Source organism: Atractosteus spatula, chromosome 4, assembly GCF_055471065.1.
Source record: "Atractosteus spatula isolate fAtrSpa1 chromosome 4, fAtrSpa1.hap1, whole genome shotgun sequence".
NCBI lineage: Eukaryota > Metazoa > Chordata > Actinopteri > Semionotiformes > Lepisosteidae > Atractosteus > Atractosteus spatula.
This window is the reverse complement of record NC_142709.1, coordinates 70,305,261-70,329,412: the sequence shown is the minus strand read 5'-3', so window position 1 is coordinate 70,329,412 and position 24,152 is coordinate 70,305,261. Positions and strand designations below refer to the sequence as shown.

Below are 24,152 nucleotides of genomic sequence, written 5' to 3'. Positions count from 1 at the left end.
TGAGTAATAAGCAGCTTTCTGGTAATAGAGAGATGAAGTACAGTATATACAGTAGATAGTGTGGTTTATTTTAAGTGCTCTAACTGCACTGTAGCTTTAGCTGGACTTTTTCAGCAGAACTGTGAGAGCGGAGGTGAAATTTATGGGCCCTACCTCCAGTCTCGCAATACAGATCAGCTTCTTAAAGTTACAGGTGTGGTGTCTGTGTGTTTTCATTTGAAGCTAACGTTGGAAACATAACAAGGATTTTCACCTGCATAACATTTCTGTTAACACTCTGTTTCTGATGATAACACTGACCAGAATGCTACAGCTCTTGTGGTAACAAAAACTACTCTGTATCAACATTTAATTCTCAACAAATCACATTGTCTCTCTGCTTGAACACCCCTTAATCTGAGAGTTGCTCATTTGGGCTTTTTTCCTCTATCAAAGACCAGGCTCCACACAGTGGATATTGTCTTATTGTGTGCTATACCATGTAAGTTTACTTTCCTGGGTCGGTGTACTGTTTTTTTTTGTTCCTCTCTCTGTACAGTGCATTGAGATTTTTAAAAGTTTCTTCATTTTTGTCGTATCTAAACCCTGATTTAGAAAATTTCAATTACATGTCATGATATAAACTGAATCCTTTTGGAAGAGAAGATAATTTATCAGAAAATTATTCAGATATGAAAATGACAGTAGGCAGATATAAAGGCCGTCAGTGTGGCCTCAAAGGAGCTGTGTGTGGTCATGTTTAAATAAGAGATAAGATAAGATCACTTTATTAGCCTTATACAATTTCTTGCATTAGGAATTTGTCTTTTCACATACCCCAGCTTGCTCTCCATGAGACAGACAGGGAGAGAAGTGCCCCTGGAGCAGTTGGGGTTGAGGGCCTTGCTCAGGGACCCAACGAAGTAGGATTCCTCTGCCAGCTGCAGGATTTGAACCAGTAACTTTCCAGCCACAGGCACAGATCCTTAGTGGAGCAGTGCCACTGCTCCACCCCGAGCATTATAATAATAATATTGCTTACACTTATATAGCACTTTTCTGGACACTCCACTCAAAGTGCTTTACAGGTAATGGGGACTCCCCTCCACCACCACCAATGTGCAGCATCCACCTGGATGATGCGACGGCAGCCATAGTACGCCAGAACGATCACAACACATCAGCTATCAGTGGGGAGGAGAGCAGAGTAATGTAGCCAATTCATAGAAGGGGATTATTAGGAGGACATGATTGGTAAGGACCAATGGGAAATTTGGCCAGGACGCCAGGGTTACACCCCTACTCTTTTCGAGAAATGCCATGGGATTTTTAATGACCACAGAGAGTCAGGACCTCGGTTTTACGTTTCATTCGAAGGACAGCGCCTGTTTACAGTATAGTCTCCCTGTCACATTAAGACCCATATGGACCGCAGGGTGAGCTCCCCCTGCTGGCCCCACTAACACCTCTTCCAGAAGCAACCTTAGTTTTTCCCAGGAGGTCTCCCATCCAGGTACTGACCAGGCTCACACCCGCTTAGCTTCAGTGGGTTGCCAGTTGTGAGTTGCAGGGTGATATGGCTGCTGGCATTAAATCCTGTCAAGGACGGGACTTTGCTCATTGTGTTGGTACCATGACTAGGATCACAGATTTTAATGCCTAAGCTGCTGATGCTATTGTGGAAAAGTAGCAACTTAGAGGGGGCCACTGTGTTTAAATGATGGCAGGAAAAAAAACTATATGGTCAAATCGGTCCTGCAAAACATGAGATGAGACTGGTGCCTCTTAATTGGTAAGGTTACTGCCATGTAGAAAGGATTATTTAGCACTGAATCACAAGGTGATGTTTCCAGGCTACTTTTAAATGTACCTGCTATGGGGGGCCAGGCACTTGTGAATTTCCTGTTGTCTGTTGTTGTACGACTTGTGGTGTCACCGGGGGAAAATAGGCGTAAAAGAGTTTTAACTCACACCACACTGTTCTTCTGTGCTCTTCGTCCGTGTGTCTCCCCAAATCCGTTCCGCAATCTGTTGTCAGTATCCTTAAACAATCCTAGTTCCCAAATCCGTATGTCCACCCTCCTCTGCGTCGTATCCAATCCGTAATCCGTAATCCTAGTCAAAATCCGTATCCAATAGTCCGTTATTCTTAATTCTCTTCTAGCACACTCCTAATATCTCTCCTTCCTCCAAAACGCTTTCACCTTATCGGCTTCCGCGCCGGCTCATCGCTTCTGGGGCATTTATATCCTGTTTCCTGATGTAGTTCAGCTGTGTCTCTTTGTTTCGCTGCATAGGCTTTTTCCAATAGCGGGTCAGCTGGTTATCCTGGGTGGCCATCTTGCCCAGGTCTATATAGAGTATTTTCAGTGTTTCGTTCCGGAAATACCGGTTATAGATGACCCTTCCCCGGGTCCTCTTACATTCCCTCCCCCTGAGATCAGCCCCGACCTCGGGCGATCTAGAAAAAAATAAACAGTGCATTCGGGAGAGGGCGTCTACATTTCCTTGTTTCCTTCCGGGTCTATATACCGTTTGGAATTGAAATCTTTGCAGACTAAGACCCCATTGTGTAATTCTATCATTTATCCATATTTTGTAACATCCATGTTAATGGCGCATGATCTGTGTATAATATAAATCGTCTTCCCAATAAATAATACCTCAAATAGTCTAGGGCCCGTTTGATTGCTAGACATTCTTTCTCTATCGTAGAATAGTGCTTTTCGGCCGGATTCAACTTACGGCTGATATACAGAATAGGATGCTCCAGTCCTTCAATTTCTTGCGACAGTATGGCTCCAATCCCAGTGTCTGAAGCATCAGTTTGTACCATGAAAGGCTTACTGAAGTCTGGTACCTGTAAGACGGGTTGAGAAGCGAGAGTTGCTTTTAAGTCTCGGAAGGCCCTCTCTTCCAAGTCGGTCCATTTTATTTTCTCCGGACAGCTCATCTTCGTCAGGTCATGTAGAGGGGCGGCCATGGAGGCAAACCCTGGAATGAAACGTCGATAGTAACTTGCCAGTCCCAAAAACGTTCGAATTTGCTTCTTGGTAGCTGGTTTGGGCCAGTTCTTAATTTACTGTACCTTCTGATCTTGGGGCATGATCAATCCTCTCCCGATCGTATAACCCAGGTAATTGGCTTCCCTAGCCCCCAGACAACATTTATTTGGGTTGGCCGTTAATCCTGCTGCTCGCAATGCTCCAGTCACTGCTTCCAGGTGTTGTAGATGTTGTTCCCAGGTCGTGCTTTGGATTACGACGTCATCCAAGTAGGCGGCTGCAAAATCCCGATACGGTCTCAGAATTCGGTCCATCAATCTTTGAAATGTTGCGGGAGCGCCATGCAAACCGAAGGGTAGGACCCTATACTGATATAGTCCCTCAGGTGTGGCAAAAGCGGTTTTGGCTTTATCTTCTTCGGCCAGCGGCACTTGCCAATATCCTTTCGTAAGATCAAGGGTGCTGTTGTATCGAGCGTTACCTAATCGCTCAATTAGTTCATCTATACGGGGCATGGGGTACGCATCAAACAGCGAGATCTCATTTAACCTTTTGAAATTGTTGCAAAATCGAATAGTTCCATCCGGCTTGGGGATCAGAACTATCGGGCTAGCCCACTCACTATGGGATTCCTCGATTATTCCCATCTCCAGCATTTTTCCCGCCTCTTCTTTAATCAATTTCCTTTTGGCTTCTGGTACTCGATACGGGGGTAGCCTTACCTTTTTCCCTGATTCTGTGATAATCTTATGTTGTATAAGGTGGGTTCGACCAGGTGTCCGGGAAAAAACATCTTTGTTTTGGGTTAGGAATTCTTGTAGTTCCTGTTTCTGTGCCGGAGCCAGGTCTCCCACGGCTACAGTACCGCACCCGTTTCTTCTTCCAGAGGGTCTGGGGAAAAGTGGGTGAGCAGAACTTCGGAACCATGCCATTTCTTCAGCAAATTGACGTGGTAGATTTGATGCTGCCGTCTTCTGTCATGTAGCTTGACCTTATAGTTGACTGGCCCCACCTTTTCCACCACTTCATAAGGCCCCTGCCAGGATGCCAAGAATTTACACTCTGGGGTTGGAACTAGAACCAGTACTCTGTCCCCAATCTGAAATTCCCTCGCAACTGCTCCCCTATTATACATTTGTTGTTGTTGAGCCTGGGCTTTCTCCAGGTTTTCTTTCACTATGGGAACAATAACATTTATTCTTTCTCTCATCTGTTCCACACGCTCAATGATAGTTTGTAAAGGGGAAGGTTGATGTTCCCACGATTCTTTGACCACGTCCAATAGGCCCCGTGGTTTCCGAGAGTATAATAATTCAAATGGGGAAAATCCAGTCGAAGCCTGCGGTACTTCTCGAACCGTAAACATGAGATACGGGAGCAGCTGATCCCAATTTTTCCCATCCTTTTGCATAGTCTTCCTAAGCATGCTTTTCAGGGTCTTAATAAAACGTTCTACTAGACCATCGGTTTGAGGGTGATAAACTGAGGTTCGGATCTGCTATATACCAAGTAGCTTACATAAGTCTCGCATGACTTTAGACATAAAAGGTGTTCCTTGATCAGTTAGTATCTCTTTAGGAATTCCGACTCAGCGAACAGTTGTACTAGCTCCCTAGCTATGTTTTTGGCGGTGGCAGCTCTCAACGGAATGGCTTCGGGGTACCTGGTAGCATAGTCCACTATTACTAAAATATACTGGTGACCTTTGGTGGTTCTGATCAGGGGCCCCACCAAATCCATCCCAATCCGTTCGAAGGGGGTTTCAATAATTGGGAGGGGAATCAAAGGGTTTCTATAATAAGGTTGTGGCGCACTTTTCTGACACTCGGGGCATTCCCGACAGTACTTCTCGATGGCCTTATAGATCCCTGGCCAAAAGAACCTAGAGAGGAGTCTCTCGGATGTCTTCTTTACCCCCAGGTGTCCGCCCAGGAGGTGGCTATGGGCCAAGTTGAGGAGCTTCATCTGGTAGGCCCGTGGAATAAGTAGTAGTTCCCTTCTGCTGTACCTGATAGAGGAGATTATTCTTTGTCATAAAATATGGGTAACTCACTGTATTAGGATCAGTACACCACTTCCCATCAATTTTCCTGACATGCCCCCACGCATGTCTCAAGTTCCCATCTTCTAGTTGGGCCGATCCAAACTTACCACAATGTTCTGGGGGTTCCCAGTCCGGTAAATCCATATTTTCAAACTCAACTCCAAGTTCAGCTCCGCCTTCTTGTGGGTCCGTCTCATCAGGGTCGTCGGTAGGGGCGTCACCACGGTCTTCCGGGCAGGGGATTGGTCTTAGCCTAGCTGTTTGGACCGTGTTCCAAATCTGGAGGAAATGGGGACAGTCTCGTCCCAGTACGACAGGGTATGGCAACTGCTCAACCACTCCTACCGTTGAACGGTAGGTCCCCTGTTCTGTAGAGATGCTCAATTCTACCGTCGGATAGACCTTGGTGTCCCCGTGAATGCAAGTAATAGGTATTCCCTCTGTTCTCGGAATCTCCAGTTCTCCCGGAAGTATTGTAGGGGTCACCAGGGTCACAGTACTGCCAGAGTCCAACAAGGCCTCGACGGGTTCTCCCCCTATCTCAACTTTCGTAAGATGGGGATCCTCGCAGGTCGGGACCAGTGCTGTAAGGTAGTTACATTTGGCTTCACCTCTGGGGTCTACCTGCATGGGTTCGGACAGGCCGGGGCAATACCTGGCTAAATGCCCTTCTTCCTGACAATTAAAACATCGCCGGGTTTCTATCCATGGTCAGGGCCTTGAGTCAGACCTCTCCCGAAGGGGTTTTTTAAATGGTATAGGTTCCTGATAATCACTATACTTTATTGGCCGATACTTTATTTCGGTTTCCAGACTCTTGGGGCTTCTTCTCTCCTCCTTCCGAAAGTCCCCCTTTTCCTCCCTAATCAGGGCCTCTGTGGCATGGTGTCTGTCCACCAAGTCCACGGCCTGATCTAGTGTCTGGGGATCCCCTTCACTTACTTTCCTTTTCAGGTGAACAGGCAGACTCCTCACAAAGTGATCCAAAACCACCCTTTCTAACCACCTGTCCTGGGTTTAATTCTTCTGGCTGGAGCCATTTCTTTGCCAGATGTACCAGGTCAAACATCTGAGACCTCGTAGGCTTGTTCATCTGGTATCTCCAATTGTGAAACCGGACTGCTCGTATCGCCATGGTTACCCCTAGTCTTGCCAATATCTCCTTTTTCAGAGTCTCATAATTCTCTGCATCTTCCTCTTTTAAATCATAATATGCTTTTTGGGCTTCTCCAATTAAATAAGGGGCTACTCTCCCAGCCCATTGCTCTTTGGGCCATGCATTTCGAGATGCAGTTCTTTCAAAGGTGGTTTAATACGCTTCCACATCATCAAGCTCAGTCATCTTTTGTAGCGTAATTTGTTCCGCCTGAACGGTGTCTCTCCCCGCTACCGGGGCCTGCCGGATTTCTTCCCCTAATCTGTGCAATTCTGCGCGTACTAATTTTTGCTCCTCTATAATTCGTTCGTTAGTTTCGCTTTGGATTTGGTTCGCCTCCCGTTGCGCTTCGATAGCTTCTTGCTGTCCTTTTAATGCCTGGAATTGGGCGAGGGTGGCCTGGGACAACTGCTGTATTAATTGTTCCATAGTTTTTCTTCACACGCGCAAAGCGAAACCCGCACACACACAAAAAAAAAACTTGCTTTCTTTGATTCTCAAACCCGAGCGAGAGCTGCCCGCATCCTCCACCAATTGTGGTGTCGCCGGGGTAAAATAGGCGTAAAAGAGTTTTAACTCACACCACACTGTTCTTCTGTGCTCTTCGTCCGTGTGTCTCCCCAAATCCGTTCCGCAATCCGTTGTCAGTATCCTTAAACAATCCTAGTTCCCAAATCCGTATGTCCACCCTCCTCTGCGTCGTATCCAAGTCAAAATCCGTATCCAATAGTCCGTTATTCTTAATTCTCTTCTAGCACACTCCTAATATCTCTCCTTCCTCCAAAACGCTTTCACCTTATCGGCTTCCACGCCGGCTCATCGCTTCTGGGGCATTTATATCCTGTTTCCTGATGTAGTTCAGCTGTGTCTCCTTGTTTCGCTGCATAGGCTTTTTCCAATAGCGGGTCAGCTGGTTATCCTGGGTGGCCATCTTGCCCAGGTCTATATCGAGTATTTTCAGTGTTTCGTTCCGGAAATACCGGTTATAGATGACCCTTCCCCGGGTCCTCTTACACACTTCAAAGATGAAGATGTCCATAACGTCACGATCCTCATCTCTCCTTTTAAGGGCGATCCGACCCTTTCATATTTTAGTTCATTACGTGCACCTGTCCGTCATTTTGTCCATAAACATTAACAAATTAAGGCGGGCACTCCCGCTATGCTTGGCTCAGCACTGGGAGATGGACGCCACAAGGCTTGCCTATTCCCCGGGCTCACGGGTAGCCTGAGGGCAGGCCTTATTCCCTGATGTCCTGACCATCTGAGTCCGGGGCATTATGTTTTAACGTTTTAACTCCTTGTTCCTGTTCCAGATTCCGTACCGGATTTTAACTTTGTCTCGGATGGATCCCCCAGTTCCTGGACTCTGGACTGCCCACCAGTTTCTCCCGGTGTCTGGATTGTTTGCCTTCGCCAAGCTCCCCGGGCACTGGATCACCCCCATCACCACCTTTTGTCTGTCAACCCGTCCTGATCCTGCTGTACCTTTTCCTGATGTCCTTCTTCACTTACATCTGGATTATACTGTCTGCACAGGGTCCTGAACTACGCTTCTCAGGAGCCCAGACCAGCTCCTGTTACACATAAGTCGTGAGTGCTGAAACTGGCTTTGTCAAAACTCCATTCCCGGTGTGATGGTTGCAGCTTTGTCCTGTCCCTGTTGGGGTTCCATGATGGTTGCTCATGGGCTAAGAGTGTACAGTGTAAGAAACATTGTTGCCTAGATATCGACATACAGTACTGCACGAGACCAAAGGGCCAAGCCTTCTGTCATGGGAAAAAAGCTACATGGTATAGCAGTAGAGTACATGGTGAGTCAAGGAGCTTGCATCACTTTCTGAATCATGCTCAGTGCTACCTGAGTCCTGTTATGTTTCCACCCTAAATTCCTCAGTCACACCTGCAGCCTCCTGTTAAATCTGCTAACCATGCCAATATGGTGGTTGCAGCTTTCTTTTGCCTAACCTGGTATTTAATCACAGTCATACTGTACATGGGCTCAGAGCATAAACCAGCACCATCTCCTAGGCAGTAGTAAACTCTGCCGTGCCACAACACTGTGTCCTTTTGTCACAGATGGTGAACCCTAAATGCACCATAATTTTAGCTTTTGTACCTAAGTCACCTAGCAGTTTTTAAGGTGTTAGGACTCTTTTCCCCCCTGCAGCACATTCTTTTGTCTTCTAGAGTCACCAGTGCACGCACAGGCCGGACGAGACAGTTCATCTACTGTACATAATTGCCCTTTTTATTCTCTAGCAATTACAACATCTCACAGTTTACCTGACACATAGAAACTATGACACAAAAAAATGTCTGCAAGGGACACACATTCCAGACTGGTGCAAGAACCCCATGGACCCCAGTTACCAAAGCCAATGTCCCAAAGGAAAAGTCCAGCAGTGTTGTTCTCTGAAACCAAAAGCAGTTCTGTGCCTCCTTCCACCACACCAAAGAAAGGGATGAATCTCCATGTTGTTCGTCAGCGGTTCTTGGGCATCCTCTTCATCCATCTAGAACAATGTGGTTCCTCATGCCCCCTTGTTTTTCTTCGAGTTCAGCTTTGGATAGCGGGGCAGGAATTCGATGTTGTAGTGTTCCTCTTCTGCTCTTCACAGAAGTTCCTGGAGTCTGAGTCCTCTCCTGGGTGCTTGAGTCCCTTGAATCCTGATCACTGGGGACTTTGAAGCCCTCCAACTATGTCACAGGACTCATTCTCATTGCGGTGTGAAAGTGTCCCTTTAATGGCTTGGATGTGGGCAGAGCTCACTGCTCAGGGCTCATTGATCAAATGGCTGCATGCAGATGGCCAGGAGTAATGAGGCAGTGTGTATTTGTACCTGTTCTAACTGTTCTTTCACAGTCAGAGGCCCAGTTAGACATGTCTTGCACATGTCACCTCTGAGCTCTGATTCTATGCAAGAGAGATCTTTGATTAACTGGAAGTTCAAGAACAAGAAATGAAAAAGCACTGCCCTTATGGAGACACTGGCCATTCTATGCACTCTTTAAATCAAGATAATCCCTGACACCTGTCGTCCCACACCCCCAATTCACTCTGTGATACTTTTCTGTGAGAGGATTCTACATTATTCTAATGTAAAGCAGGGTAAGATCATTTTCTATAATATACTAAATACCACTGGACCTGTTACTCATTTGTAAATACACGATACGGATTGAAATATGAAGAACATTTTTCACCACAGAAAATGAAAATGGAAGCCTTTTAAAAAATTGTTTCTTTTTTTCTTTATTATTACACAGACAATTACATACTGTAGAAATAACAGTGAAAAAAAATAACACACAAAGGACATCAGTCTCATTAAAAAATCACAAAGGGGCATTCTTTTGCTTTTTGCAGCAATATGTTCTGGTCTTCTTTAAGGACTAATGATTTTAGATTTCATTCAATCTTCATTTTAGATTTGTAGGATTTGTTTCATTCTTACAGTGACTTTGAAGGTACTTTACTCATCAAATGCTTTTTTGTATTTTTCTCAGGTTTTAAAAGAATAATATAACATTTTGGAATAAAAATACAGAAAAGCAACCCAAAACTTGAAGCTAAAATAGCAAATATTTCCACAGCCACTGTGAATTTCCCAGGGGAGCTGATGTAGGCTGGGATAAAGGTGATCCAGACAGCACAGAATATGAGCATGCTGAATGTAATGAATTTGGCTTCATTGAAGTTATCAGGTAGATTCCGAGCCAGGAAAGCGAGCACAAAGCACATGGCAGAGAGGAATCCTACATACCCTAACACAGCATAAAATCCAACAGGTGATCCCACATCACACTCTAAAATAATGGTTTCTTTATAGTATGTTGTGTTTTTGTGTGGAAAAGGAGGTGATATTGTCAACCAAAGAACACAAATCAAGACCTGTACAAGTGTGAAAGCAAGAACACTTAATCGCTGCTGTTTGGGCCCAAACCATTTCATAATGTTATTGCCTGGCAGTGTAGCCCTAAAGGCCATTAACACCACTATTGTTTTCCCCAGAACACAAGAGATGCACAGGACAAATGTGATCCCAAATGCTGTGTGGCGCAACATACAGGACCAGTCAGAGGGCTGGCCGATGAAAGTAAGTGAACAGAGGAAACACAGAGTTAATGAAAAGAGCAGAAGGAAACTCAGTTCAGAGTTATTGGCTCTTACAATTGGAGTAGATCTGTACCTGAAAAATATGTGAGCTATGATTATGGTTAGACAGGCCCCAAATATAGAGAATGCAACTAAGAGTTTTCCCATTAATTCCCCAAAAGACAAAAACTCAATGCTTTTTAAGACACACTGATTTCGATGTTCATTAGATCTGTACTCCAAAGGGCACTTAGCACACTCCACTGCATCTAGAAATAAAAAAAAAACTAGATTAATTTATTTTAACTGGGCTCATTTTTAATGTAATTGCTTATTTACTGAAAGCAAATTAAATCCAAGTTATCAAATAAAACAATGAAACATTAAAATCGTTATTACAGCAACTGCGACTGCGATTTATGTTAGAATAATATTTATGGTTTTTATTAATAATAATAATAATAATTGCTTACACTTATATAGCGCTATCCTGGACACTACACTCAAAGCACTTTACAGATAATGGTGACTCCCTTCCACCACCACCAATGTGCAGCATCCACCTGGATGAGGCAACGGCAGCCATAGTGCGCCTGAATGCTCACCACACACCAGCTATCAGTGGGGAGGAGAGCAGAGTAATGAAGCCAATTCATAGAAGGGGATTATTAGGAGGACATGATTGGTAAAGTTTGGCCAGGACACTGGGGTTACACCCCCACTCTTTTCAAGAAATGCCCTGGGATTTTTAATGACCACAGAGAGTCAGGACCTCAGTTTTACATCTCATCCGAAGGACAGCACCTGTTTACAGTATAGTGTCCCTATCAGGTGAGCGCCCCCTGCTGGCCCCACTAACACCTCTTCCAGCAGCAACCTTAGTTTTTCCCAGGAGGTCTCCCATCAAGGTACTGACCAGGCTCACACCTGCTGAGCGTCAGTGGGTTGCCAGTTGTGAGTTGCAGAGTGATATGGCTGCTGGTTGTTGTTGTTGTTGTTATTATTATTATTATTATTATTATTATTAAGGTTTACGACGCCGTTATAAAATTAAAGGCTATTACAAGAAGAATTTAAGAATTGTTCATGTGTTACCTGTGGTGCTGTTTGAAATAAAATGTCTTGTGTCTATAGTTTACCTGTAGTGTTACTGAACTCTCCCTCTGCACAAGGAATGCACATGAAGCAGCAGACTGGCTTCCCTTTCTCAATGGCCTTACGAGTGCCTGGAAGGCAGCTCTCACTGCAGACTGATTTTGGTACCTAGCAAATAATGATAAGTCTGTAGTTCAAAACAAGGTTTGATAGAAAATTATTTTGTGCTTTGGTAATCTGAAAATGGTAAGATGAAGGTGAAAATCTTACCTGATTCTGATCACCTGCCCACAGTGCACTGTTACTGTTCATTACAAACTGCTGTCCATCTGGTAAAGAGGCATCATATAGGCCTGCAGTTTTAAACGTTATATTTCCCTCCTTGTTCCTCTGCCAGTTTACTATTGCGTATCGTGCTACTGGATCCCCATTTTCATCGAAATAGACATTTTCTCCACTCCTAGTTGTGAAATTAACTCTCTTCAAGTAATGTAGCACCTAGGGGGAAATGACCTGTTTGTAATAACATTTACATTTATATTTTATGTATTTGTTTTTATATTTATATGCATTTCTAATATAAATATTTATAATAACTGGCACCTTATAAAACAGGAATATTTGTAATCCACATGTGAAAAATCAAAAAAATATATTACTCTGATAAAGTGTTTATTTAACATAGGATCATGGGAAAGCAGGACTCCATCCCAGGCAGCAATGAATGCAAGACAGGATACACCCTGGACAACCAGCCTGTCCATAGTAGGGATATTTTAAAACTCTTTGAAAATGTTTTTTTTTTCTCATATTTCCTTCTTTATTTGATATATCTTAAAGTAAAATATATGAAAAAATAAATCTGTGTTGCAAAAACTACAAAAGTAATAGAAATTAATATTGCTAGATTTCAGCTTTAAATTCTGGGCCTTATACAGTAGATAACTTTCTTTGCAACTTCTCTTTCTTTTTCCATTTTATAAAAGGTAACATTGGAAGTGAATTAAACCAATATCAAGTTGTTTATTAAAAATTCAATTGTCTCCACACCCATTGTCACATTTTAATTTTTATACTAAACACACCATTTTCTTACCTGCCAGGGTTCTATATTAGCTTTATTTGCACATGTCCTGTTGTTGAAAGGTCCTTGTCCATTTTGACATGACATTAGGTCGTGCAGTGAATGAGCTACAGCATACACTGCTTTATACACATTGTTGGATATCCTCAGTTCTGATACATCAGTGTATTCATTATTTATTCCTTCCAAAGACTCTGTCCCAGTGCATGGCTTAACATTCGCATCACTCTGTGAACTCAGGCTGCAGTTGAATACATTCTCCCAAAGTTCATTTATGCCGGTATTAACAGTTATGTCTGATGGATGAGCATTTAGTATAAATTCTTTCAGTCCTGGTATTTCTGCAATTGGAATAGCAAATCCAATGGCCCCACCCAGTATCTTATATCCTGCACTAGATGCAAGTTTTCTGGCTGTTATCCATGCCTCAGTGCCCACCCACTGCAAACCTGTGACATTCTGAATCAAAAGCTCTTTTGTCAAAACATCAAAGTCTAGATAAGATGTAAAGGCAATGATTACTTTTGAAGTTGATTTTTTAATAATATTTACAACCTTAAGAAATTTCTCTTGAGGATCAGTTATGAAAATGGCCTCTGAATATTCAATACAGATCCCCTCCTGCTGGGCAGCTTGTACAAAGGTAGCCATTCCATTGTTACCATAATCATTGTCACTTCTAATGGCTCCAACCCAGGTCCATCCAAAGTGCTTCACAAGCTTTGCCAGGGCTCTGCTTTGGTAATAATCACTGGGGATTGTCCTGAAGAAGCTGGGAAACTCCCTTCTGTTACTGAGACATTCACAAGTTGAAAATTGACTAATCTGAAGGAAACAAAACAATACGTGGACATTTAGGAATACTAAAATGCATGTGCTTTCCAGAATTTTTTTAAAAAGATACTTGTATGCATACACATAGAAAAACATGAAGACATCCATTTCATAATAAGAAACATTTTCTCACCACTGGTATGTTAAAAGGTCCAGCAGTTCTTGCAAGTCCTATTGTCTGTGAAGACCCCGAAAGTCCTATTATTGCAGGAATAGTAGGTGATCTCGTGCAGGAACTGTTTGAATGAGTGTCATTTCCTTCTCCATTCATTAAAGCCAAAGCAGCTCTTAATGCCAAAGTTACTGAAGTGCAACCATTATAAATGTTATAGCCCAGAGATACACCAGGAAGAATATCAGATCTGTTGTTTATTTCTTGAATAGCCAACATCATAGTTAGTGCATACTGGAATTCCTCTGGGTTTAAACTGTTGGGAAAACCCATGGTCTAATTTCACAAACTATTGCTATATTAAAACGTATTTCAGTATAAAATTAAACAAATATAATGCTTAATTGAAAACACATTTTTTTTTATTTTAAAATAAGAAATCACTTACTGTATACATTTTTGTTGTCCTGGGTTGACCTCATAGTTTTGATTCACAACAACAGGTTTATTGTGAAACGAAAATATGGCTCCTATGGTGATGTCTCCTTCTTTTGAAAAAAGAGGCTGATCTCGTGTTCCATAGGGCTGACAGACTGGCTTTTGAGCACTTGTAAAAAAAGCTATCAATGCTACTTCTGCAAGGAGCAACATTGCATACCAGTTTTCTTCCTGTCCTGTCAAAAGCCAAAGTATTGCAGTTTAAGGTATTTATATAGTGCAGTGCTATTCTCATGTGTACACCATAAAATGAAGCACAAAAGCTTCAATTCTCAGTGGAAAGCTTTTAGGTTATGTCTTCATTAGGCATACGAAGAGCAAAAGTGCAATCATGGAGCTGGTTAATACAATTTCAGTTTTTATTTTATGTATGCCTATAATTTTAATTTTCTTCTTGCTTTATCATTCTGAGAAAAGAACAACAGAAGGGAGACATTACCTTAACAGAATTAAATTATTCTAATACATAATTAAGAAGTAAATTATTTCTATAAAACTCTCTATAGAACTGACTGACCATCATGATTTTATTTTCATTCTCTCCAACTGAGTCCCTGATGTATTTCCTCCCTGATCTCTCCAGTGTGGCTGTGGTGGATCAGAGGGATGACCTATGAAACTATGGGAACAGAGAAAACACAGTGTTAATGGAAAGAGCAGAAAGATACTTATAAAAGGAATATACAGCATGTGCATCTGAAAACAAACATGATCTATTTTATAATCCAAAGAGCTCCAGACACTGAAAACTTAAGTTAATCCCCATTAGCTTCCTCTTAACTGACAGATCTGTTGCAGAATTAGACAATTTGTCATAAAAATGTGGAGAGAACAGAACATTCAAAGCAACCTATTACTATTATTATTATTAAAATAATTGTGAGTAGGAAAACATCTCACATACTGTATATACTGTAGTATTATGAAATAGCACATAGAATGTGATATAAATTTATTTTAGGTGGGGAGCTGCGTCAGCATGTGTAGGCTGCAAAGGAACAAGTAATAGGTTTATTGCATGCTGAAAAGAGAAGAAAGAAAACACAATGTTTCGGCCTTGAAGCCTTCTTCAGGTGTGCTCCTTTCTTTCTTCTCTTTTCAGCATGGAATAAACCTATTACATGTACATTTATTTTATTACAGTTTGTCTAGTAAGAGATGTTATCTCAGGGCCCTCTAAACATGAAAACCCTCAGAGGTGATGGACAGCACTGTATCTCCCTTTAGGGTCTCTCACAAGTTATAGCCTGCTTAACCTGATCAAGCAGCTCTACTATTGCATCTTGTTCCCTGCTGCACCTTTGTGAATGTCCCCTTCTGTCATTTGCCCTGCTTATGGTTATATTTTATTAGAAACACCTCTGATGCTTTCTGCATTGTTTTGATCTGTGTGAACAGTTTGGTTAGTCTTTTATTTTACTTGAAGAGAGATATCACTGATAGAAGGATAGATTACATGTAAAATAAACCCTATTAGGCATTCTTATTCAAGATAATCTAGGATATTATTTTCGGTATAATCATTTTTTAAAGTCGTTATATAAAGATATAAAGCGTCTTGAAGAAAAGTTTAAGTCCTGACTTGGACTGCTTGCAGTTGTGTGGTCATTAAAGGAGATTGGGGGGTTTAATTTGCTGTAGCCATAAGAAACAGTAAATTGTGAGAGCACTTGACAACTTAAAAAAAACAACCAAACATAATAATTTACAGTCTCACAAATGGATCCGAAATATACAATATAGAGTACAATTCGTTGATTCATTGATATAACCAAAACATGCATAACAACCAACAATGTAGTAGAATATATATATATACTGTATGTGAAACGTTCTGCTGTAAACTGTAAACACAAATGGCTGCTTGTTCACTCAAGGATTACAAAGAACACAGGTAATAACAGAGTTAAAATATGCATTGACTATAATGTGGTATAGTCTAGCCATAGGCTCTATCAGTTTCATGTACTATATATTCTCAGACAGAAGTAAATAAACAGTACATTTACTATCATGAACTAAACTTCAAAAGTGTTTGGAATAATTGTTCAGTTCTCTACAATTATGAAGTGATTAATGAAGTAATACTCAACAATCTGTTGGCCAAAAGCACTTGATGAGTTTCAGCTTTGCACTGGTAAAAAGCTGGCTCAGTTTCTGTAGCAGCCTCTCAGTGCTGGAAGGGTCTCGATCCAGAGGAGAGAGAGAAAACTTTTGCCTTGCTTTGCCTAGCAGTTTGCTTTGGACTCAGGGAGGAGTGCTAAAGAAGAGTCGTGTTGATGTCAGTGAGTAAAAACATTCTGTCCCCAGCTTGTCTTCCTGAGGTTCACAGCACAGACAAAAGGGAAACTCAGATTGTTCCAGCTTTAGCTATGTTCAGAATATTCTGGATGTCGACAAAAAGAAAGAGTTCAACTGTCTAATTTTGTTGATCAGGCAAAAATAATGGTGGGTTTGTGAACATGAAAATTCTACTGCTTTAGGAAGAATATCTTGGGCAGAATTCTATATTTTACTGACTGACTTTCTCAGCCTGGTGTTTTGGAGAATAGTTTAAGTTCTGCTGTGGACTGCTTGCTGTCATGTGGTCATAAAACCAGTTTGCCAGTTTAGAGAGAGATTTAGAGAGCCAGAGGTTAATCAGAGAAAAAATGACGTGTTCCAGTTTATAGCAAAATGTGCAAAATCACAAGCTGGTTTTATTCTGGTTCCAACCCTACAGATCCCCAAGTGGTGGATCTTCCTTTGCTTGATGGATAATGACCTTTGACTTGTGGTTTTGGGATGAAAGCAGCCTTGATAAAAAGCTTGATACAGCTTTTTGATGTCTTTTATCAGAGGGGCCTCATTAGCCACATTCCTTGCATTTGGGAACAGGCACCAAGTTGCTTTGTTAAGGCCCACAAAGATTATTAGAATTGGTAAATAACACTTATTGATAATCTTAAATAACACTAAATTCTAAGTGAAATAATTTACTTTGTCCTTACAGTACCGAACAGCATCTTAAACCTGGTTAAGATATGTGACTTATGCATATCAGCAATACACTACATCATGCAAGTACTGCGTATAATCTGTAATAACAAAAGCAAATTTAAAAGAGATAAAGAAAAAAACTCAAAAAGCCACCTGATAAAAAAGCCACCCTGGACACATCACAGCTCTACTTATATTGAGCTCTGTCTGAGTTAATTTTATTCAATTTCTATTGCATTACTAGGTATTATTATGTTACCTTATTTTGTAACTTTAATTTTGTGATTTTTACCCCCGGTGAGCTTGCAGAAAAGACATTTCATTGCCAGCACCTACTGCTGCATGCTGTATTGTTATGCATTTGATAAATAAACTTTGATTGATTGATATATTGAATTTACACATCTCTTCTATGCATTTGCGCTCAGAACTGTGTAATATACAGTATTTAATACAGGAAGAGCTCTGTCATTTTAGTGATCTTGTGCTTGTGATAGGGATATACTGTACTGTATCTGACTGAGAATACAGCTTGTTTAGATATAATTGTATAAAATATTGAGAGGTTTTGATCATATCAGGAAAGATGGGACTAATGCTTTTTTCTTGATTTTTCTTTCATTTTCATATTTTCAAGCATCTCAAGATTGTACGTTGAACATAAGAATAAACCTAGCTACAGAATTTAATAGGAATGTATTATTATGGATAACAATAATAATAAAACCTTGACCTTCTGCTTCAAAAAGCATTTATTGCTTTCCTGATAACATTGTGAACTTTTTGGGTTATAATTGACATGTTTCTTTTAATGTACCATGTACTTTTAGTAGTGTAACAAAATATATATCTCTATATAAAACATATATTTTCCACACAAAGATGCAGACAAGCTTAATTTCTTAAATCATTATTTATCTATTTGTTATTTAAGAGAAACAAACAATTTCATCACAAAATACCCACAAAAATAAAAGCAAACAAATGTGAAGTGTTCTTCCATATGTTGGCTTTAATTTGTAAGATAGACTAACAGCAATATGGCTTGCACTGGATTTCAAAGTAGCAGATTTGTAAACACAACAATTGAAAGCATTTTTACATTAAGACAAAACTTTAAAGACAAATATAAATATATATTAAAGAAACTAAGGAAAAACAGATTGTTTTAAAGTGATTTTGAAGGCATTTTACCCATCAAGTGCTTTTTACTATTTTTGTCAGGTTTTAATAAAATAATGTAGCATTTTGGTGTAAAAATACAGAACACCAACCCATAACTGGAAGCTAAGATTGCAAATATTTCTACAGCCACTGTAAATTTCCCAGGGGAACTGATATAAGCTGGAATAAAAGTGATCCAGACAGCACAGAATATGAGCATGCTGAATGTAATGAATTTGGCTTCATTGAAGTTATCAGGCAGATTCCGAGCCAGGAAAGCGAGCACAAAGCACATGGCAGAGAGGAATCCTATATACCCTAACACAGCATAAAATCCAACAGGTGATCCCACATCACACTCTAAAATAATGGTTTCTTTATAGTAAGTTGTGTTTTTGTGTGGAAAAGGAGGTGATATTGTCAACCAAAGAACACAAATCAAGACCTGCACAAGTGTGAAAGCAAGAACACTTAATCGCTGCTGTTTGGGCCCAAACCATCTCATAATGTTATTGCCTGGCAGTGTAGCCCTAAAGGCCATTAACACCACTATTGTTTTCCCCAGAACACAAGAGATGCACAGGACAAATGTGATCCCAAATGCTGTGTGGCGCAACATACAGGACCAGTCAGAGGGCTGGCCGATGAAAGTAAGTGAACAGAGGAAACACAGAGTCAATGAAAAGAGCAGAAGGAAACTCAGTTCAGAGTTATTGGCTCTTACAATAGGAGTAGATCTGTACCTGAAAAATATGTGAGCTATGATTATGGTTAGACAGGCCCCAAATACAGAGAATGTAACTAAGACTTTTCCCATTGATTCCCCAAAAGATAAAAACTCAATGCTTTTTAAGACACACTGATTTCGATGTTCATTAGATCTGTACTCCAAAGGGCACTTAGCACACTCCACTGCATCTACAGTAGAAATAAAAAAGAATAACATGAGATTTTTTTAGCTGTGCTCATTTATAATGTGATTGTTTATGTACTGAAATAAACTTAATGTAAGTTATCAAATAAAACAATGAAACATTAAAACCTTTAAGAAGGCAATTTTTTAATTTTAACATCATTTTATGTTAAATAATATTTATGATTTTTATTTAAGTTTACAATGCAACTATAAGATTATAGGTTATTACAAGATGAATTATGAAGAATTTAAGAATTGTTCATGTGTTACCTGTGGTGCTGTTTGAAATAAAATGTCTTGTGTCTATAGTTTACCTGTAGTGTTGCTGAACTCTCCCTCTGCACAGGGGATGCAGACGAAGCAGCAGACTGGCTTCCCTTTCTCAATGGCCTTACGAGTCCCTGGAAGGCAGCTCTCACTGCAGACTGATATTGGTACCTGTAAGAAAGTGTTGTTTCATAATTGCAGCTCTCACTGCAGACCGACTTTGGCACCTAATATAAAGATGAGTCTGTAGTTAACAGCAACGTTTGATAGAAAATTATTTTGTAATTAGTTGGTATCTAGACGTAATATGAAAGTGAAAATCTTACTCGATCCTGATCACCTGCCCACAGTGCACTGTTACTGTTCATTATAAACTGTTGTCCTTCAGGTAAAGAGGCATCATATAGACCTACAGTTTTAAATATTACGATTCCCTCTTTGTTCTGCTGCCAGTTTATTATAACATATCGTGCTACTGGATCCCCATTTTCATCAAAATAAACATTTTCTCCACTCCTTGTTGTGAAGTTTGCTCTCTTCAGGTAATGGAGAACCTACAGGAAAACAACATGTTAATATACTTTTAGAATAACTGGACCTTACAAGACAGTTATATTTATAATCCACATGTGGAAAAACATCCTTTTTTAGTACATGGTCAAACTGATCAAATAAACATGTTACTCTGAAAGAAAATACAAATATTAATTGTTCTAAACTATTCTCTTTCACTTTCTGGTTAATTTGACATATTTGAATATAAAATATATCAAATAAACATTTTAAATGTATTGTGAAAAAACAAATTTTCGCCCTGTGGAGGACTGTATTCCCTTCCAAGCTGTATCTCAACTTGTGCGTGTTACTTGCTGGGATAGTCTCTGGGTTCATTCATGACACTGTATTGGATAAAGCAATTACTGTATACAAGTTTTGGATGGAAAAACAACGATGTTGTTAGAGGAAAATAATATTTCTGTATTTCATTAGCCTAATCAACAGGTCTGTTTGTCTCTATTTTATCACAGATAACATTTGGGGTGAATTAAAGAATTTTCCATTTTAGATTAAAAGCTTAGTTGGCTGTGAAATTTGGTCATCATACCAATTGACACATTCTTATTTTTAAACTTTTCTTACCTGCCAGGATTCTATCTTATTTTTATTTGCACATGTCCTGTTGTCGAAAGGTCCTTGTCCATTTTGACAGGTCATTAGATCGTGCAGTGAATGAGCTACAGCATACACTGCTTTATACACATTGTTCAATATCCTTTGTTCTGACAAATCGGTGTATTCATTATTTATTCCTTCCAAAGACTCTGTCCTGGTGCATGGCTTAACATTCGCATCACTCTGGGAACTCAGGCTGCAGTTGAACATACTTTCCCAGAATTCATTTAAGCCAGTGTTTCCAGGTGTGTGTGATGGACGAGCATTTAGAATAAATTCCTTCAGTCCTGGAATTTTTGCATTTGGAATGGCAAATCCAATGGCTCCACCCAAGACTTTATATCCTGCACTAGATGCAAGATTTCTGGCTGTTATCCATGCCTCAGTGCCCACCCACTGCAAACCTGTGACATTCTGAATCAAAAGCTCTTTTGTTAAAATATCAAGGTCTAGATAAGATATAAAAGCAATAATTACTTTTGAAGTTGATTTTTTAATTACATTTACAACTTTAAGAAATTTATCTTGTGGATCATTTATTAAAATGGACTCTGAATATTCTATGCAGATTCCTTCTTGCTGGGCAGCTTGTACAAAGGTTGCCATCCCATTGTTGCCATAATCATTGTCACTTCTAATGGCCCCGACCCAGGTCCATCCAAAGTGCTTCACAAGCTTTGCCAGGGCTCTGCTTTGGTAATAATCACTGGGAATTGTTCTGAAAAATGTGGGAAATTCCCTTCTGTTACTGAGACAGGCACAGGTAGCAAAGTGACTTATCTGCCAGAAAGAAAAGAAAATGGAAATTTAGGAATATTTACATGCATGTATTTTTACCGACACCTTGAAAAAAACACTCATACATGTACAGTACAAACACAAAAATAAAAATGTTATAATAGGAAACAGTGTTTTCTCACCACTGGTATATTAAAAGGTCCAGCAGTTCTTGCAAGTCCTATTGTCTGTGAAGACCCCGAAAGTCCTATTATTGCAGGAATAGTAGACGATCTTGTGCAGGAACTGTTTGAATGAGTGTCATTTCCTTCTCCATTCATTACTGCCAATGTAGCTCTTATTACCAAAGTAAGTGCAGTGCAACCATTGTAAATTTTATAGCCCAGAGATACACCAGGAAGTATTTCAGAACTGTTATTGATTTCTTCAATAGCAAATATCATAGTTTGGGCATACTGGAATTCCTCTGGGTTTAAACTGTAGGGAAAGTCCATGGCCTAATTTCACAATTATTATGACTAAATTTCATTTCCATATAAAATTAAACAATGTATGATTTTAATTGAAAATACAATACAGATATTTAATTAAGAAATCACTTACTGTATACATTGCAGTTGTCCTGGGTTCACCTTATAGTTTTGTTTGATAAAAACAGGTTTATTATGAAATGAAATAACACCTCCTATGGTAATGTCCCCTTCTTTTAAAAAGTAAGGCTGCTCTTGCGCTCCATAGGGCTGACAGACTGGCTTTTCAGCACTTGTTAAAAAAACAATCAATGCTACTTCTGCAAAGAGCAACATTGCATACCAATTTTCATCCTGTCAGAATTCAAACTGTGGCTGTTCAAGGTAACACAAGGTTATATACCGCAGTGTAAACCTCATGTGTGTATCATCAAATTAAGCACTAAAGCATAAATTCTCTCAGGTGACATTGGAGATCATCTCTTCATTAGGTATATGAAAAGCAAAAGTTTAATCATGGAGCTGTGTTATTGCTCATAGGATATAATTTTCTGTTTTACTTATTCTGATATTGCTATTTGTGCTGCTTGAGTGATAGGTTAGAGAAAGAGGCAACAGAACAGAGACATCAGTTTATCAGGCATCATTTCTTTGGTCTATAGAACTCACAACACCTGGTGTATTTCATTTTGTATCCGTAGTGTCGTTTCTCTGATCTGCCCAGTGTGGCTCTAGTCTTCCTAGAACAGGTGAGACTAAGATGAGACTAGAAGAAACAGAAAGAAGAAGCACACGTTCCTGAATCAGCAGTTAGTCCATTGTCAGCGGGTGAAGGAGATCACTTAGCAATAGATCAGTTTCAGATTCATACTGCTAGAACAGTGGTTGATAGTAATAATAAACTTTATTTTATATAGCGCCTTTAAAGGTGGCTTCTCAAAGTGCTTTACAGGATGACAACAACAATAAATAAGAAGAATACACAAGATAAAACACAATTACAATATATAGAGGAGACCGTGGATGGTGGTACTAAGAAAAGCAGAGGGGTGAAGAAAAGTAAAAGCTTTTCTGAAGAAGAGGGTTTTGAGTCTGGATTTGAAGGATTGTTTTGAGATTTATAATGCTGATAATATGTGTTGAAGTCCAGATTATAACAAGAGTTACTCTGCTCACGAATTGCCCAAAATTCAAAATTAATTCTAAAAGTGCCATAGTTTCTCTGAATTGTGTTAATGACTTCTATGCATTTTTTGTGTGTTTCATTCTCCTGGCTCTGTGGCTGGAACTCTACAGAGTAGGGACATTTTTCAGGATAACGGGTAAATTGGCGAATACAGACACACCCCACAGCACCTTATACTGTATCTATGTGAATATTATCATGGCTAAAATGTGTAGCACTGAATGCTTTTACTGCATAGTTTACCCTGCCCACCAAGCACACCTTACTAAATAATTATTTGTCATTCAGATACACAGTCACTTCTTTAACTTCCATGTGAGTCATTGAATACGGAAGCTGTACTCATGTGCTAAACAGTTCAGAAACAAAAAACTGCAAAAAATATAAATAGGAAATGTTAAATATCTCCATAACTGCAGCTACCTACTGTAAATGTAATGAATAAAACTAAAAGCTTACTATAGGTCCATATTGTAGTATTTTCGGGTTCAGCGAGAACAGACACAGTGATTCAGACACTTGTTGACTGAAAAACGGGGGTTTTATTTTTCAGCACAGCCAGCACAACTACTGCGCCCGCATGCCAGCCGAGAGAGAGAGAGAGAGAGAACGAGCAAGCCCAAGAGAGAGCAAGAGAGAGAGAGCAACACACTGGGGTCTATGCGGGTAGCTACACAGGGATAGTGTGGCAGTTGGGTACAAGTATAACATGGGCACAAAACCAGGGAACTATTTACATGAATCTGGGCGATCTCACCAAACTGTACGACCATTTTGCAATGGGTCAGCTGCACTGGTCAGCGGCTTTCCTAGTCCCCACCCTGACCACTACTACTCCCGTCCTGCCCTATGACGCGTACCCCAGCTGGGCGCACTTCAGCCACAGCACCAGGTGAATGCGCTACACTGCCCCCTCCTGAGACGTCTGGCGTCCCACCGGCGTTGAATAGCCTGCCTACGTCCAGCACACAATCCTGCAGCCTCCACGGCACCTGGCGAGTGCACCTGCTGTGTTGAGGTGGAGTCTGGCGGTCCGCCCCCTCAGCCCCCCTGGCCTGGTGAAATCTGGACCTGGCTATTTACCCCAGCCCGCCACATACCCCAGCCGGACTTAAATTAAATGAAATTAAATCAATCCTGATAATAAATTACTTTAATGATCTACTTTGAAAATCAAATTTTCTTACAGGTAAAGTATAATTAGTTAATGGTACTAAAACATAATCCTGATTGATGAACAATATTTTTCCTGAACATTTTTTACATGAGATATTAAACAGAATTTTTTATAAGCCATTAGCATTTTTTACAGAGGAAAATCAAATAATAAATCAAATCAAATCAAAAAATAAA

General features: G+C 40.3%; 2 protein-coding genes across 3 annotated transcripts; both read right to left on the bottom strand.

The window, feature by feature from the left end:
- Positions 1–9,638: 9,638 nt before the first annotated feature.
- Positions 9,639–14,059, bottom strand: LOC148837058 (extracellular calcium-sensing receptor-like). Its single transcript, XM_088914049.1, has 6 exons — positions 13,857–14,059; positions 13,430–13,724; positions 12,475–13,287; positions 11,649–11,876; positions 11,423–11,546; positions 9,639–10,552 (listed from the first exon to the last, which is right to left on the bottom strand). Exons 1-6 carry the CDS (start codon positions 14,057–14,059, stop codon positions 9,639–9,641), a joined length of 2,577 nt encoding a protein of 858 aa, XP_088770175.1.
- Positions 14,060–18,053: 3,994 nt separating this feature from the next.
- LOC148837057 (extracellular calcium-sensing receptor-like) lies at positions 18,054–21,949 on the bottom strand. Of its 2 annotated transcripts, none has more exons than XM_088914047.1 (6): positions 21,747–21,949; positions 21,326–21,620; positions 20,373–21,185; positions 19,559–19,786; positions 19,280–19,403; positions 18,054–18,967 (listed from the first exon to the last, which is right to left on the bottom strand). In XM_088914047.1, exons 1-6 carry the CDS (start codon positions 21,947–21,949, stop codon positions 18,054–18,056), a joined length of 2,577 nt encoding a protein of 858 aa, XP_088770173.1. The 2 variants fall into 2 exon arrangements, with proteins under 2 accessions (XP_088770173.1, XP_088770174.1); XM_088914048.1 differs by having other exon boundaries at positions 18,054–19,060; positions 19,229–19,403; positions 21,747–21,892.
- Positions 21,950–24,152: the final 2,203 nt, after the last annotated feature.

Coding starts and splice junctions, on each gene's coding strand:
- LOC148837058 (XM_088914049.1), bottom strand. CDS start 14,059: ATGTTGCTCCTTGCAGAAGTAGCATTGATAGCTTTTTTTACAAGTGCT. Junction 13,725..13,856: donor GGACAACAAAAATGTATACA/GTAAGTGATTTC, acceptor TTTTCCCAACAG/TTTAAACCCAGAGGAATTCC. Junction 11,547..11,648: donor GGGCAGGTGATCAGAATCAG/GTAAGATTTTCA, acceptor ATTATTTGCTAG/GTACCAAAATCAGTCTGCAG.
- LOC148837057 (XM_088914047.1), bottom strand. CDS start 21,949: ATGTTGCTCTTTGCAGAAGTAGCATTGATTGTTTTTTTAACAAGTGCT. Junction 21,621..21,746: donor GGACAACTGCAATGTATACA/GTAAGTGATTTC, acceptor CTTTCCCTACAG/TTTAAACCCAGAGGAATTCC. Junction 21,186..21,325: donor GACCTTTTAATATACCAGTG/GTGAGAAAACAC, acceptor TCTTTCTGGCAG/ATAAGTCACTTTGCTACCTG.